Source organism: Spea bombifrons, chromosome 1 (assembly GCF_027358695.1).
Source record: "Spea bombifrons isolate aSpeBom1 chromosome 1, aSpeBom1.2.pri, whole genome shotgun sequence".
NCBI lineage: Eukaryota > Metazoa > Chordata > Amphibia > Anura > Pelobatidae > Spea > Spea bombifrons.
In genome coordinates, this window is record NC_071087.1 from 102708385 (window position 1) to 102723985 (window position 15601).

Sequence of the window (15601 nt, forward strand, 5' to 3'; positions counted from 1 at the left end):
TGTGAAAACCTCCACTGGTATACCCCTTATACGAATATTATTGCAGCCCTTCTAAATCCGTCAGTTTTAGCCGTAAATGTATTATTTATTGTTTTATATAGTGCCGTTATATCCCACTGCGCTGTACAATGAGTAAACGGTACATAACACAATTGCGTAACAATTCAAAACAGAGTAAGTAGGGCACTTCTCAAACAAGCCTACAAACTAAAAGGCGGTAGAGTGTATTACCCAAGAAGTGCCACTGTTAGGGATGGACCAACCTAATTAGAATAAGTATTGTCTGACGGTAGGAGAGAGACTAGGAAAAGTGGGCTAGGGAAGATGGGAAGGGCATCAACATGTAAGTTTGTAGGTGAAGGTAAAGAAGCAGGCCTTGAGGGACTTTTTGAAAGATCAAATGTTTCCGTCCTGTCCTCTGATTTCTAGTTCTCATGCACGCTTGCAAGGTTTCTCAAAGGCTGTCCCTATTCTCTGGAATGCCCTCCCCAGCTTATCCATCTTTCCCCCTGAAAGTAAGCAAAGGCATAGTGGAATGAAGACTGGCAGGCCTTGATAGGAGTGTAGCAGTCATCTAGCATGGGACAGACAAAACAAAAATTTCACAGTGGAGCATTGGAAAAACATCTTGTTTACTGACTGTTCCAAATGTGAAATTTTTGTTTGCAATTGGTGAGTTCATACAGATGCATGCCATATGTTCTGGCCTAAAGCTGTGTGGAATATAATTCTTTTTTCAGCAGGATAACATTCCTAAAGACACAATGAACCTGTGCCAAGCATGTCTGAAGTCCAAGGCAGGACCTACAATCACAAGACCTCAACCCCATTGAACATCTTTGGGAAAAAAAACAAAAAAACAATACACTGTAAAATCCCTAGAGACTAGCGTCTACAATAAAGGAGTGCTAGAATAATGTTGTTAATTTCCACTATGCTCTAACAAAATTTTTTCTTTTATTCGTAGAAATTCTGTATTTTTGTTTGACAAATGCCGTGTATTTTGCCAAACAAATTAGTTTTTAATAAATCCTGAAATAAAAGCAAGACGTGGTAGTGGATGCAGACATTTGGATCACATTGTGCGCAATGTTTTATTATCCCAACTTTTATAACATAGTCAAGTCTTAATTTATTTCCTCAAAAAATTACAGAAAATACAGTGTCAGTTTCCTCAGGCAGTAATGTTCAACCTTTGATTGATAAACTTTATGACGTTTAGTCATAAAGAAGTAAACTTAACTCATATGCCAACATATCCACTGTCCCTTGAAGACTTATTACTGTACTAGAAAGAAAATGTAAGCATTATCTGTGAGTCACATGCTGACATAAGTAACAACAATTTAAATATGACATATATTTATCTGGGATAAGCTAGTAATATTATAGACACAATTGCCTGGGAAGGGCAAATTATATGTAAGAGTTGTGCAACATCTAAAATCTCATTAGCTTGGCTTAAGGAAAGCTCTTTCTGAAATGTAAGATACGTGGATATAACTGTATTAGCCCGAAAGAAGGAGTATTTTTTTGGCCTGGTATAGAAAATGATGTAAAGTTACACCCAGAGGTGTCTTCTCCAGAAGGAAACAATGTAAGCTGGAATGCAGACCATATTAATGATAGAACAAATTCATACTACGGGTTTCCCATACAGGCTTAACAAACACTGTAAGCACTAGACTTGAGTTTTAATTTTAACAAGATTTGCCAATTTCGTGCGAATGTATATATGCAGATAGATTCATGGAGATAGGTGCAGAAATGCTTCTCTTTTGCCACATATCTGTCTATATCCTGATTCAGGGCCTGACTGGCCTACCGGGGTATAGAGAGATTTCACTCTAGGCCGCCAGTCCTGGGGCCATTCTTGAGGCCGGCCACCTAATTATACGTGTGGGAGGGTGTGCCTGAAGGCTCTCCCCTTTTGCAGAAGTCCACCAGGAAGCCAGGCTTACAGAAACATGGATGAAGAAAGGAGAAGAGTTCAGAGAAGAAGCGGGGCAAGGAGACGGGGACACGGAAACGGTCGGTGAAAACAAATGGACCAAAAACAGAAAAAAAGAATTCGTCTGAATTTAATCTAGTTCTATTTTGAGGCCAATACCCTGTCTGCTTCACTTCAAATATGGAAGTATATATAAAACAGGAACTTTTACCTATGAGAATTTCACATTAGTCTGAAGCACAACCATCATTGTTTCATATTCAATAACTAGTTCAACAGTCACATATTAGCATGATAATAGCATAAGAGGCATGCACTGTATGAAAATGCCTTGCCCCTTCCATGCAACTCCTGAGAACACCCTAAACGCAGCTCCTCTTTGCCAGCATGCACTGTCTGATGTGCTGCCACCTAGTGGTGGAGAAAATGGATCCTTAGCCTATAATATGTACGGAATGTTTTTTTAGCTCAATTTTATTTCCTAGCCTGTCAGACTGGTGCTTTACATAAGAGTTATTAGACCAGAAGTAAAATAAAATTTTTCAAATTATTTCTGCCCTAATAAAATTGTTAACATCCTAGTGAATTGGCCAGGCATGCTAATCCGTATAGTTTTCAACCAAACGTCTGCTTCTGTTTTTTCACAACATGCCCACAGGCCCAGATTAAGGCACATGGAACGCAGATGCTTGCCCGGGCTGCAAATTCTGCAAAGATTTTATGCAAAGCATGCTTTTTTTCAGCAATAGAAAGATATTACAGCCAGCACTGAATTTTGTTGGATGAGATGATAAATGTGCAGTCTGGTTACTTGTGTAAGGAATCCATATCATCTATATTTACCAAGTTCCACCCAATGTTACATGATGCTAGCCAACAAGTCTAAAGTATTTCTCTGCATTATACAGGATGAATAATCAACAATTTCCTTCTGGAAGTTAGAAATACATTTGAGCATTTTGGTAAAATATGGTCCTTGTGTGATGGACTAGCCATACCAGACCCAAGGTAATTCTTGGAAGATACTTCTAGGCAATTGTTACTTGATTATGTATGATAGTTCTGAAACTAAGTTTCTACAGATGCTTTAGACCTCATCCTAGGTAAGTGACCTCAGCAATGTATAAGTGAAATGGGTTTGTAATGTTTTATGCTAAAAGACGGATCCCTTGCTTTCTTAGCAACACTAATTATAATCTCCAGATGATACATAGCTTTCAGAAAAGCCAGATGCTTCTCACTTAAGAGCCATCATAAGCTATAAAGGGGAGATAGACAAGACAATGTACCGCCCTTGAAGTGGTATACTTTAGCACTGATGGAACATACAGATCAGTGCTATACGTGTGATCAAAAAGGTAGCCTCACAACTCATAGTCCGATGCCGCATAATCCACAAACTGCTTTACACTCAGTGATGAAATCAACTTTTCCACCCATGGCGGATGTCCTTGAGTTCAACTTGAGTGCCTAACTGTCTGAAATTCACTGTACTATATGTACTATATTAACAAAACTAATAATAATGATATGAAACAGGCTGAATTGTATACTACAATATTGTAGGCCTGCTTGTTTTGCCTTTTGTATTTTTCTTTTCACAGTTTTCACTGAAGACTGCTTTCCCATTTCGTGAATGGTACCCAGGAGATGATGTCTGATGCTGAAAGTCCCATTCTTTACTGAAATTTTTAATGCTTCTGAAGAACGACATGCTCCATGGAGCATCTGGAGTACTACGTCTTGCAATGTGGGTTTTAAATGTTTTGATGACTGTTTTGGATATAGTAATTCACTTCCCAAAAACTGGAAAAGTTTTTTAAAAACTTCAGCACTTTTTAAAAACTCTTTACCATCCCAAGCGAACGTCCAGGCTGCGGCTCCCTGGAGTACTGCCTCTTTGGTTAGACTGATAATATCGCCGGGCACGTATGATCAGTAGGTGGGGCTAACAGCATTATTGGGTGGGGTTGACATGACAGTGGTCGGGGGGGCGGATACATTGCAGATGGGGCTAGCCCCAACTGCTTTATTTGTATAGGGGAGGGGGAATGGCCATTGTGCTGCCTCTAGGAGAAACCTGGCGAGACTTCAGAATACCAATGTGTCTCTCTGCACACCAAGCTCTGAAGGACTCCCATACCAATGGCATAGGTGGTTTCCAAGTCAGTATACTGCATGCATGCTGTGGCAAGCAGATGTGCAGGGGACTGGCTGAGCAGCGCCAGGGTCGCACTGATGTCTATGTGGCCCGACGGCCACCTAACACGGGCCCTCAGCTTAGTGCTGTGGAACTTGCAGACTGTAAAAGGAAACTTTCCCACCCAGATTCCTACTGCCTCAGTTACCTTGCATTGTGTGCGAATGCCACAGTGGTATTCAGTGATCATCAGGCCACATAGACATCAATGTGCTGCTCACCCGGACCAGGGAAAACTGCAGGTGAGGTAAGGGATGTCCAGGAAGGTGAATGCGTAAATGAGTGAATTACTGTATAAGTGTTTGGGGGAAAGAAATGGCACAGGCAGGCTGTTAAGGGGAAGAGGTGGCACAGGAAGGCTGTTTCGGGGGCACTGACAAGCTGTTTGGAGGCAAATATGGCACAGACAAGCTGTTTGGGGGCAAAAGGTGGCACTATGGGACATGTTGCTTGTGAAGTTGGGGTGCACAAATTGACTTGTGCCCTGTGGTTTCTACTTACACCCCTGGTGTGGCATGTGGGCACATGAGCACAACCATACAATAAAATATACGGGGGCTGCTGTCCAACTATTTCCAGGGCTGCTTTTCATTCCCATTCCGAGGCTGGACATGTGTTCTGTCAAAAACATCTTCTGCAAGCAAAGGAGTTGGGGCAAGGAAATGGTGCAAAGGAACAGGAGAGACTTTTACTGCATAAAACTGTTGGATTGTTGCTTCGATATTAAAATATATATATATGTCTGATGTGATGAGAGATCCCAGCATAGCACAGCCCCATAGCAACACGCCCCTTCCACATGTTGGTTTGTTGCTGGATGGTGCAATCTCAAATCACCCTTGCATCGCTTTTCAGTGATCACGGACCCAGCTCGTGCTCACAAGACCAATGAAATTGCCATAAATCTGAGCTCGGCCAATCAGAACACCGCAATGGAAAGCACCATGTGAAACGGGCCAATAGCGTGCGGACCGGTTGCTGTTTATTATGGAGAGCATGAGATGGAGGGGCTGGGAAGCTGCGGCAGTCAGAATCTTGCTTTCTTCCAGAATCGTGACTCCTCGCGGCGTTAGGGTTACCCAGTATATTCCAAATACCGCTTGTTATTGCAGCCATGGACATCTACAGGCAAGTTCTGAATTTCGGTGCTGGTCCAGCCAAGCTCCCACCCTCGGTAAGTGCGTTTAGACGGCTCGCCCCGTATGTTGTAATCAGCCACATAACAGAGTAATACTCTGTCGCAGTATGAATACGGTGCGGCGGCGAAGTCTGCGAGCGATGTACTGATCGGGATGCAGACATAGACTTCCTATGTAATCCAGCGGTTCTGCGCTTTAATCCGCATCGTAGGTAGCTCGCTCTTGGCTGAAAGCCATCAGTGCATAAGGCGATCTTCAGACAGGACCTCGCTTTTGTGCTGCTGATGGTGTCAGTAGGTGGGTGGCCACTGCTGTTTGTCCTCCATCCCTGGCATGTGGCTATCTATATGCGCTCTGATGACCAGTTCGGTGTAGAATGATCAGATGATCACTGAACATGCATGATAGTGAGGAATTGCGTTAACGGAATTTGCTTTATGTGCTCCTTAATTTTTTTTAGCAACCCATGTCTATCATGGGCCCTTTTCCATGTCGCACAGGTTAACAGAGTTACATGACACTGAACATGATGTGTTTTGCAGCATGTTCTATAGTTGCCATAAGGTATTTATTGCTTAGATGACTGAGATTTCCCAGGCAGACTTGGTATCCATATAACATATTATTATTTATTGTTTTTATATAGCGCCATCATATTCCGTAGCGCTGTACAATGAGCAGAGCGGACATAACAAGTAGTATATAACATAACAATTTGACTTACAGAAACAACAGCTGAGGAGGGCCCTGCTCATAGGAGCTTACATTCTAGATCGGCCCCATTGCAGCATGTCTCAGTATATCTCATGACTTGTACGGCACCATTGGGCAGGCGTGCCACGGCAGGTGGCATCAGCCTAGTTGTGCAATGAGCGTGCGTTGTAATCTACCGCATGCCTTAGCGGGCTGCACACAATCACTGCGCAGCACACAGTAGGTGTGTCATTGGTATTGGAATGCACTTGGCAGTAACTATATTCAGATGTGCAGCCCGTAAAGCAGATTGCCGGGGGGCGTACAATGGTGTCTTGTTCTCCTACATAAGAGAGAATGCCGGGAGGGATTGCATCAGCTTTATACCAATGCTATGAGAGGTGGGGGCGTGGCTTCCCTGGCAGCATCTCTCCCAGCTTCCAGTGTTTCTGCTCCGTCAGCTAGATTTCCAGGCTTCAGCAGTTGAGCTTGTTTTGGGTTCACTGGTTTCCCTGTTCAGCAAAGTGGAAAAAGAAAAAAAAACAGTTGTGTGTGTTCGGATGGTAGAAGCTAAAATGGCAAATGGAAAAATTCTTTTCTTCACCTGATTGCAGGAACGGCATATACCTTTCATCTTAGTGCAAATTAGAACAGAGCGCAATATAAGATATTGGCTTTCACGCTGAAGCACACAAGAATAATCAACCAAAGGTGCATTTTGCAAATTTGAATAAAAGGAAGAAGCTGCATCTGCAAGGCTTTAGATTTCCATTGCGTGGCATTTTGCACCACTGGTTTGCTGATTGAAACCATTGAAGTGCATGTGATGGATGTAGTGTCCCTCTAACTGGTTTAGCCAGTGTGATGTTACTCTGATGTTTCTACCTACGTACCTAATATTGGGTTATGTAACTTTCCACCCATGTTAATGGGGAAGTAAACTCTCATACCATACATGTAACACCAGGTACCGCCACTTTGTATATGTGTGGCGTATCCAAATGCAAATGCAGGCCTTTCAAAGTGCAGGGTCCGTTCAAACATTTGTTTCCCTCAAGTGCTCAAACGCTCGCCAGTATAGCTCAAGTACAGTAGGTATAGATGGTTACTTCTCCGGAGATACGTTTATGGTTGTTGCTCTTTTCCTTTCCACCATCTTGTTGACTGGCAGGGAATGTGTTTGGCTGAACAGATCTGCGCCCAAGTGGTGTACTCACTGACGGTCATCTCCAGTCCTGCCCTGGCAAGATCCCTGATGGCTTCCTGCCACTGATTGGCTGCTTTAAAGGGACACTTTAATGTAATAGGCAGCCCCTGCCAAAGTGGTCTGCAGAATCCCCCCATGCAAGGGGGTCACCAAGAACATTTAAAGGGGGCTACAAAAATATGTATATTAAGAGTTCATATGATGGCTGCAGTGTACTTTGAATGGGCCAGCTGTGCTGATTCATCCTCACTCATACATCAAAGTGTCATATTATGCCAGACATATAAAGAAAACAGAATTGTGCATTTTGTGGATATTTAAAATGGGTCTTCAAATCTGACATGTTTTATCTTTAAATCTTCAAGTAAGTAATGTTTGTAATTGAATTATATTACAGGTGTTGCTGGAAGCACAGAAAGAGCTGGTTGACTATAAAGGACTTGGGATTAGTGTCCTAGGTATGTATGGTGCTAATGGGATAAATCAAACAAGGCCAAGTTCCAGCCTCTCCCATGTGACCTATTACTGTGTTTAGCATAGACCTAATTTTATGCATTTTTTTTTACAGAAATGAGCCACAGATCATCTGATTTCACAAAGATTTTGAACTCTACTGAGATCTTCCTCCGAGAGTTGCTGTAAGTATATTTTTGGGTTTAGTTGTGTTGGCATTAAAGTGCTAAAAGATGATGGGCTTGTATTTAACAAGAAACAATAAAGACCAGTTCCTGCAAAATATGTGTAGCCAAATGCACGGAACAGATAAACATATACCCCAAAGCCACTTAATAGTACACACAAGTGTCAACCTTTGAATACTTTAATTATCATTATACACAAAAACAGACTATGTTGAGAGCCTTTACTGTGTCAGTTTGCATTTTTGTGTAGCCTGTTAAATTTAGATTTAACATGTGCAATAGGTTTTACAAGTAGTTTATGGAGGTATTATATATAGCTTTATAATACCAAAGAAATATTATTTTGTGCATATAACCATACCTGGGAACTCCTGGGCTCCGGCTAGCCGGAGCCTTCCCTTGCGGGATGCGGCCAGGACTGCCCACTGATGTCAGTGGGCTGTCCTGCTGCCGTCGGTGGGAGGTCCCGCTGACGTCGTGGGTGTTTTCGCTAATGCCGTGGGCGTTTCCACTGATGTCAGTTGGAAACACCCCCCATTTAAATGGAAAATGGGCGGGGAGCAGGGAGGGTCAAGACCCTGCTCCCGCAACCCGGAGGATTCGGGTCTTGAACCAGAGAAGCGGTGCTTCACTCGGCAAACCCAGAGAGTTCCCAGGTATGCATATAATTTAGTCTAAATTCTACCATAGTTTATTGTGATAACTTGGAATATTGTAATAGAAAATATGTCCTTGTCCTGTGTGTCTATCTATCTATTGTCAGTGTGTGGTGTTAGCTTGTTGGAATGTATGTTGTGTTACTTTAGTGTGGGTGTTTCAGCATATAGTGCATGTGTGTATTAGTGTTTGTGAGCATATGATGTTAGCTTGTGTGTGTCTGAACCTGTATGGTGTTAGAATGTGTATTTGTGTATGAGTGTCAGGGGTGTGCTTAAGGTTAGTTGTACCTGGGAGAGAGAGATAGGATGAGCCTAATTATAAATAATATGTTCATCTCCTTTCTGCAGTGATATCCCAGAGAACTACAAAGTTCTTTTCCTCCAAGGAGGTGGAAGTGGGCAGTTTAGTGCTGTTCCTCTTAACCTGATTGGTTTGAAAGAAGCTAAATGTGCAGACTATGTGGTTACTGGAGCGTGGTCAGCGAAGGCAGCCAAAGAGGCAGAGAAATATGGAAAAGTGAACATTGTTCACCCCAAGCTTGGAAGTTACACAGGTACGGCATCCGTTTGTATAGAAGAAGTGACAAGAACTGTGTCTTGTATGTATTTATATATATATATACAGTATATATGCTCAAAGAGTAGTACAACACTTTGTGTGCTTGGTGAAACAGTGCACATTTTATAAACACTACTATCTAGAAAAACCGTATAACAAACAAAAAATAAGATAAAACATTAAGGCAACAAGACTGCATTTTTTAATCTGTAAATCCTGTTAATCTTCTTTGTGTTAACTTTTTAATCACATGTACCCATTGATCAGTTGATATTTCTAATACGCATTTGTTTAATGCAATTAATATGTCTGTTTTTAGAGATTCCTGATCCAAGCAGCTGGAACCTTAATCCTGAAGCCTCCTATGTATATTACTGTGCTAACGAGACTGTCCATGGTGTGGAATTTCAGTTTGTTCCTGATGTTAAAGGAGCAGTGCTTGTTTGTGATATGTCCTCGAATTTCCTGTCTAAACCAATTGATATTTCCAAGGTACAGTACATTATCACCGCCATGTGTTGCTGTTTGTTTGGTATGCTTATATACACTACATAGACAAAAGTATTGGGACACCTGCCCATTACATCAACAGAGTCTTTCATGACATCACATTCTAAATACATAGAGATGACTATATAGTTGGACCTCCATTTCCAGCTATAACAGCTTCAACTCTTCTGGGAAGGCTTTCAGCAAGATTTTGGAGTATTTCTGGGGATTTTTTTTGCCCATCCATCCAGTAGAGCATCTGTGAGGTCAGGCAATGATGTTGGATGGGAAGGTCTGGCTCGCAGTCTCTGTTCCAGTTCTTCCCAAAGGGGGTTCAATGGGGTTGGGGTCAGGGCTCTGTGTGGGCCAGTCAAGTTCTTCCCCACCAAACTCCTCCAACCATGTCTTTATGGACCTTGCTTTGCCCACCGGGGACAGTTGTGCTGGAATAGAAAAGGGCCTTCACCAAACTGTTCCCACAAAGTTGGAAGCACAACATTGTCCAAAATGTCATGGTATGTCCCCTTCAGCATACCAATACATTTTAGGCAATGCAATGCGATAGGAGAGCAATTACATATTAATGTCTGTATATAGAATGCAACACCACAACAATATGTTTTGTCCATATAGTGTGTATTTATGCAAAGCGAGACAGGAATCATGGAAGCAAACATATTAGAGGTGGCGAGATGTGGGCATTATCTTAATTTTCTTAAAAGTAAATTTTTAATGCATGTTTGGTCCAATTTGCATGCAGTAAAATACATTGGCATCCACGATGAGTGGACTCCAACATGTATTAAAAACTATTCTTCAAAGCCCAATTTTCCCACTTACTAGTGGTTAATATATCAAGATATTACTTGTATCTGCAATCATTTTTTTTCTTTTAGTTTGGCTTGATTTTTGCTGGTGCTCAGAAAAATGTTGGTTGTGCTGGTGTAACTGTTGCCATTGTACGGGAAGACTTATTAGGGTTTGCATTGAAGGAATGCCCTACAATTCTGGATTACAAAATCCAGGCAGGAAACAGTTCTCTCTACAATACTCCTCCATGCTTCAGGTAGGTGAACTCTTGTGTGACATGTTGGAGAACCCAGTTCTACTGAGGACATTAGACCATTCATATTTTCTGCCACACCAATTGTATGCTTTAATATGCCTTTCATTATGTCTTTCAGTATTTATATCATGGGACTGGTCTTAGAATGGATTAAAAATAATGGTGGTGCTGCTGCCATGGAGAAACTGAGCATCATTAAATCGGAACTTATTTATAATGTTATTGATGAATCCAATGGATTATTTGTGTAAGTTATTTTTTGTCTTCTTGTTCTTAATTTGTTTGGTGATAAGTGTGGAGATGTTATAACTCAAAATTACAGTCCTACATGCAAACAGGTTCCTGCTGCATGAGAGTAAGGTTGGACCAAGCCAGACATCTAGTACATCTAGCTATTACAACTTTGCTGTGTTGGATGAAGTCTGTTGTAACCGATAGTGGTGCATTGTTGGCAATGTTATTGCAATTTTTATATCTAATGCTAGAATATATATAAATAATATAGGGCTGCAACTAACGATTATTTTAATAATCGATTAGTTGGCCGATTATTTTTTCGATTAATCGATTAATCGGATAAAAAAAAACAATATGCAAATTTTTCGTTTATTTAAAATAATTTAATGAACTGGATGTTAAAAAACAACTTAAAATTTACATTAACATTCTTATTTTGTTATGATGTAATAAAAAACAATATTTTCAAAGTACAAGAACCCAAACACAATATTTATGAAACAAAATAACCCCAAACATTCTGAAAAGAGGTGGACTATTACTGTTCAAGAAACTTTGCCCCAGCCCTGGCACTTTGCACCCAGCACTTTGCCCCAGAACTTTGCACCCAGCACTTTGCACCCAGCACTTTGCCCCAGCCCTGGCACTTTGCACCCAGCAAGCACTTTGCACTCAGCACTTTGCACCCAGCCCTGGCACTTTGCACCCAGCACTTTGTACCCAGCACTCAGCACTTTGCACCCAGCACTTTGCCCCAGCCCTGGCACTTTGCACCCAGCAAGCACTTTGCACCCAGCACTCAGCACTTTGCACCCAGCCCTGGCACTTTGCACCCAGCACTTTGTACCCAGCACTCAGCACTTTGCACCCAGCACTTTGCCCCAGCCCTGGCACTTTGCACCCAGCAAGCACTTTGCACCCAGCACTTTGCACCTTGCACCCAGCCCTGGCACTTTGTACCCAGCACTGGCACTTTGCACCCAGCACTTTGCACTGTGCCCCTGCACCCAGTCTCCAACTCTGCCCTGCACCCAGCCCTGCCCCCACATTCTGCCCTGCCCCCACACTCACACTCTGCCCTGCACCCACTCTGCCCTGCACCCACTCTGCCCTGCACCCACACTCACACCCTGCCCTGCATCCCCACCCCCACTCTGCCCTGCACCCAGTCTCCCACTCTGCCCTGCACCCACACTCACACCCTGCATCCCCACCCCCACTCTGCCCTGCACCCAGTCTCCTGCCCTGCACCCCCCACCCCCACTCTGCCCTGCACCCCCCACCCCCACTCTGCCCTGCACCCACACTCACACCCTGCATCCCCTGAAACCCCACCCCCACCCCCGCGAATCGCTCTGTGCGAATGGAGCCACTCGCACAGAGCGAACCGCTCTGTGCGAATGGAGCCACTCGCACAGAGCGAACCGCTCTGTGCGAATGGAGCCACTCGCACAGAGCGAACCGCTCTGTGCGAATGGAGCCACTCGCACAGAGCGAACCGCTCTGTGCGAATGGAGCCACTCGCACAGAGCGAACCGCTCTGTGCGAATGGAGCCACTCCAACGCTCTGTGCGAATGGAGCCACTCCAATGGAACCGCTCTGTGCGAGTGGCTCCATTCGCACAGAGCGATTCGCTCTGTGCGAGTGGCTCTGTGCGATCCGTGCACATAGACATGAAGAATACTTACCTCCGGAACGCGTCACATCCGTCACGTAGCTAAAAGAAGGCGGAGACTGCAGAGCGTGTAGCAGAAGCGGGGAACGCTCGCGGAGGTAAGTAAAAGGAGCCGAGTGCTCCAACAACGAATCGATCACTCGATTAATCGATAACGGAAATCGTCGACAACGATTTCCGTTATCGATTATTATCGATTTTATCGATTCGTTGTTTCAGCCCTAAAATAATATATTGTTTGTTTTTTTCTGCTGGTGAAATACCTCTAATCACAGAATCATTTTTCCTGCAGGTGTCCAGTGGAGAAAAAGAGTAGGAGCAGAATGAATATTCCTTTCCGTATCGGAAATATTAAAGGTGACAGTGCCTTGGAAAAACAATTTCTTGACAAAGCTGCAGAGCTTGGAATGATGTCGCTGAAAGGACACAGGTAAGAGAAATGCTAGTGTACCAAGGTGGTGGACCTTGTAAGGCTTGACACTAAGTAATACCATATGCAGTTTATTTTGTAAGGCATAGGCTGCGTCTTGTTTGCAATTTGATGCATTTGAAAACAAAAAAAAAATGGATTAGATATTGGGTCTCAGATTAATGTTCTGAGGAAATGAGGCTTTAGTACGGACAATATTTGCCATCCTATGCATTTTCATGTCCCTTTTGAAATGATATGTATTCATGCCAATTCTCTCATTATATTTCTGTTCTGTGTTTAGGTCTGTGGGCGGAATCCGAGCCTCTTTGTACAATGCCATTACTACAGAAGAGGTTCAGAAATTGGCCAATTTCATGATAGACTTTAAGGAGACGCATCAGTGAGGCAGAGGTTTTGCCCGGCTTTTTTGTTCCAGCTTTTTCTTCATGTCATTACCTTTATACAAATGGCACTTACAAATAAGCTATTTTCCTATTCCATAAATCGTTGTTGAGAAAACTTGTCACTACATGTACATAGATGGAAAAGCAAAAAATTCTATGAATCTTTCCTTAAGCTGCAGTCAAAATGAAAATTTCCATTTGCTAAAGACTTTTGCACCGCACGAATTTGTGTACATCATGTTGGCTAAGAACCATACCCACATTGTGGAAACTTCATGTTTAGTTTTGTAAGGACCAATCCATGTGAATGCAAATACTCCTTCTCTTTGTCATTTTAAAGCAAAGACAAACGTGTTTGAGTCAGATTGATATTAGCAGTTTCAAAATGGTGTGAGTGCATGTGTGTTGTTTTGTTTTTTGTGTCTGTAAATAGAGGTCAAAATGTATTTTCCAGAGGCAATAGCAAATTGTTCTATTCCTGTATATTTTTGTTTTTCAAACTGAACAAATAAACAGCCTTGTGCTACATAAGATGGTTTCATTTGTTTTCTACTTTTTTGTCTTATCTTGCCTGAGCAATAAACATTTTTTTGCCACCAATATGTAGTTTAAACTTGGCATATATACCAAGAATGATGGAGTGTGTGTTAACATGAGTGGTGTGAGAGGAGGCGGTGTGTGTTAGAATTAGTGTGTAAGTGAGTATGAGTAAGTATGTGTTAGCATGTGTAAATTTGTGTAAGTGTGTTTACATATGTGTGCCATAGTGTATGTTGGAGGGGGAGGCAAGGGGCAAAGATGGCACAGATACACTGGGGGCACCGAAAAGCTGTAGCAAAGTTGGCAAAGGCAGGCTGTTTGGGGGCACCGATAATCTGCCTGGGGCAAAGGTGGCACTCACAAGCTGTGGGACTTTTTGTTTGGTGAAGTTGGCGAGCCCTGGAGCAATTTTCTAGTTACACCCCTGACTCCAAGGTAGGCTTCCAAATTAATTAGAGGGATTATTTTAGCCTTTGCTGTATCTGTTCCTAAATCTACAAAGTATTCGGTTGTAAATTCGGTATTCACTGAAGAACGGGCCTGGGTAACTACAGGCAGGGAAAGACTGGTGAGGGGGCAACTGCCCTTGGCTGCTCCCATTTAGCATAGGTCACTACTTGAAGTTTTGTTTTGTGTGTTCTACCTGCAATTCTACATGTATTCACAGTATTCTCAGACTTACAATAATGACGCCTGAAAGCAGTACTGTTTATTTTTTTTGAACACATGTAGATTATACTTGTATTTTTATTAATTTGCCTTGTCTGATAAAGGGAAAATACAGTATATGAATACAAAGATTGGAAAGCTGAGTTGTAATTTGTGCCCGTTATAAATATATACTATGTATTTGCATATGTTACTATCACCTGTTTACGTGTAATTGTGTACCAAGGCATATCATAAATAAAGCTAGATAGTTGATCAAACTACAGGGAGTCCCCTTTGTTGATAATAAGAAGCGACCAGAAAGTGAGAAAAGCCAACATAACATAATACACTATATTATCCTAATTAGTATAATGTATAAAATCATGTTAAAAATTAATAAAAGCATAATGAGTAACTGGAACTTAAGTACTGTAAGCTATTACACGGGGCAATTAAACAGAAAAATATTTAAAGAAGAAAGACTGGATATTTTAACATATGTGAAAAACTTATCAAGGTTTAAGGAAATTATTAACTGGGTAAAGTTTTATATACATATGGACAGATGTCACACTGCACACTAAAAACATAGGCAAAATTTTGTGTACCAACAGGTTTTAATAAAACAATAATCTTCTGTATATAATACAACTCAATGTTTCCCTTTTTAACCCCTACAGCTCTTAATATGAGATGTAGTTCCTCCCTCAGGTAGGACAGAAAACCAATAAAAACTTGACCTGTTCATTATGCAGGGAAGGTCTACGGGCAGGCTTTTCCTCCGGAGCCTGCTTCTTTTTATTTAATCTCTTTCACAGGGCCAGCCCGACAATGGAGCCGAGTGGGGCAACCGCTCCAGGCGGCACTTTTGAAGGGGCGGCACTTCGCCGCCCCAAGCCCTTTTTTTTTTTTTTAAGCGAAAGAGAGAGAAAGGGGCGCCGAGTGGTCAGTACCCGCTCGGCGCCCATCTCTCTCTCCTCTGCGGCAAGTCTCCCTGTTCGGTCTCGGTGCTGCCTTGTAATGCTGAGCATTACAAGCCGGCAACGAGACCGAACAGGGAGACTCGCCGCAGGACTG

The 15601-nt window shown here is 42.4% G+C and overlaps 1 protein-coding gene and 1 long non-coding RNA gene across 2 annotated transcripts; both read left to right on the forward strand.

Moving 5' to 3' along the window:
- The first annotated feature begins 5147 nt into the window (after positions 1-5147).
- PSAT1 (phosphoserine aminotransferase 1) lies at positions 5148-13869 on the forward strand. The gene is made up of 9 exons (XM_053466935.1): positions 5148-5325; positions 7588-7648; positions 7759-7828; positions 8839-9044; positions 9369-9541; positions 10435-10604; positions 10723-10851; positions 12810-12947; positions 13231-13869. The coding sequence occupies exons 1-9, from the start codon at positions 5266-5268 to the stop codon at positions 13331-13333; spliced, it is 1110 nt and encodes a 369-aa protein (XP_053322910.1). The 5' UTR covers positions 5148-5265; the 3' UTR covers positions 13334-13869.
- Positions 13870-14390: 521 nt separating this feature from the next.
- Positions 14391-14989, forward strand: LOC128474396 (uncharacterized). Its single transcript, XR_008346347.1, has 2 exons — positions 14391-14601; positions 14682-14989. It is a non-coding gene; the product is annotated as an uncharacterized LOC128474396 (long non-coding RNA).
- Positions 14990-15601: the final 612 nt, after the last annotated feature.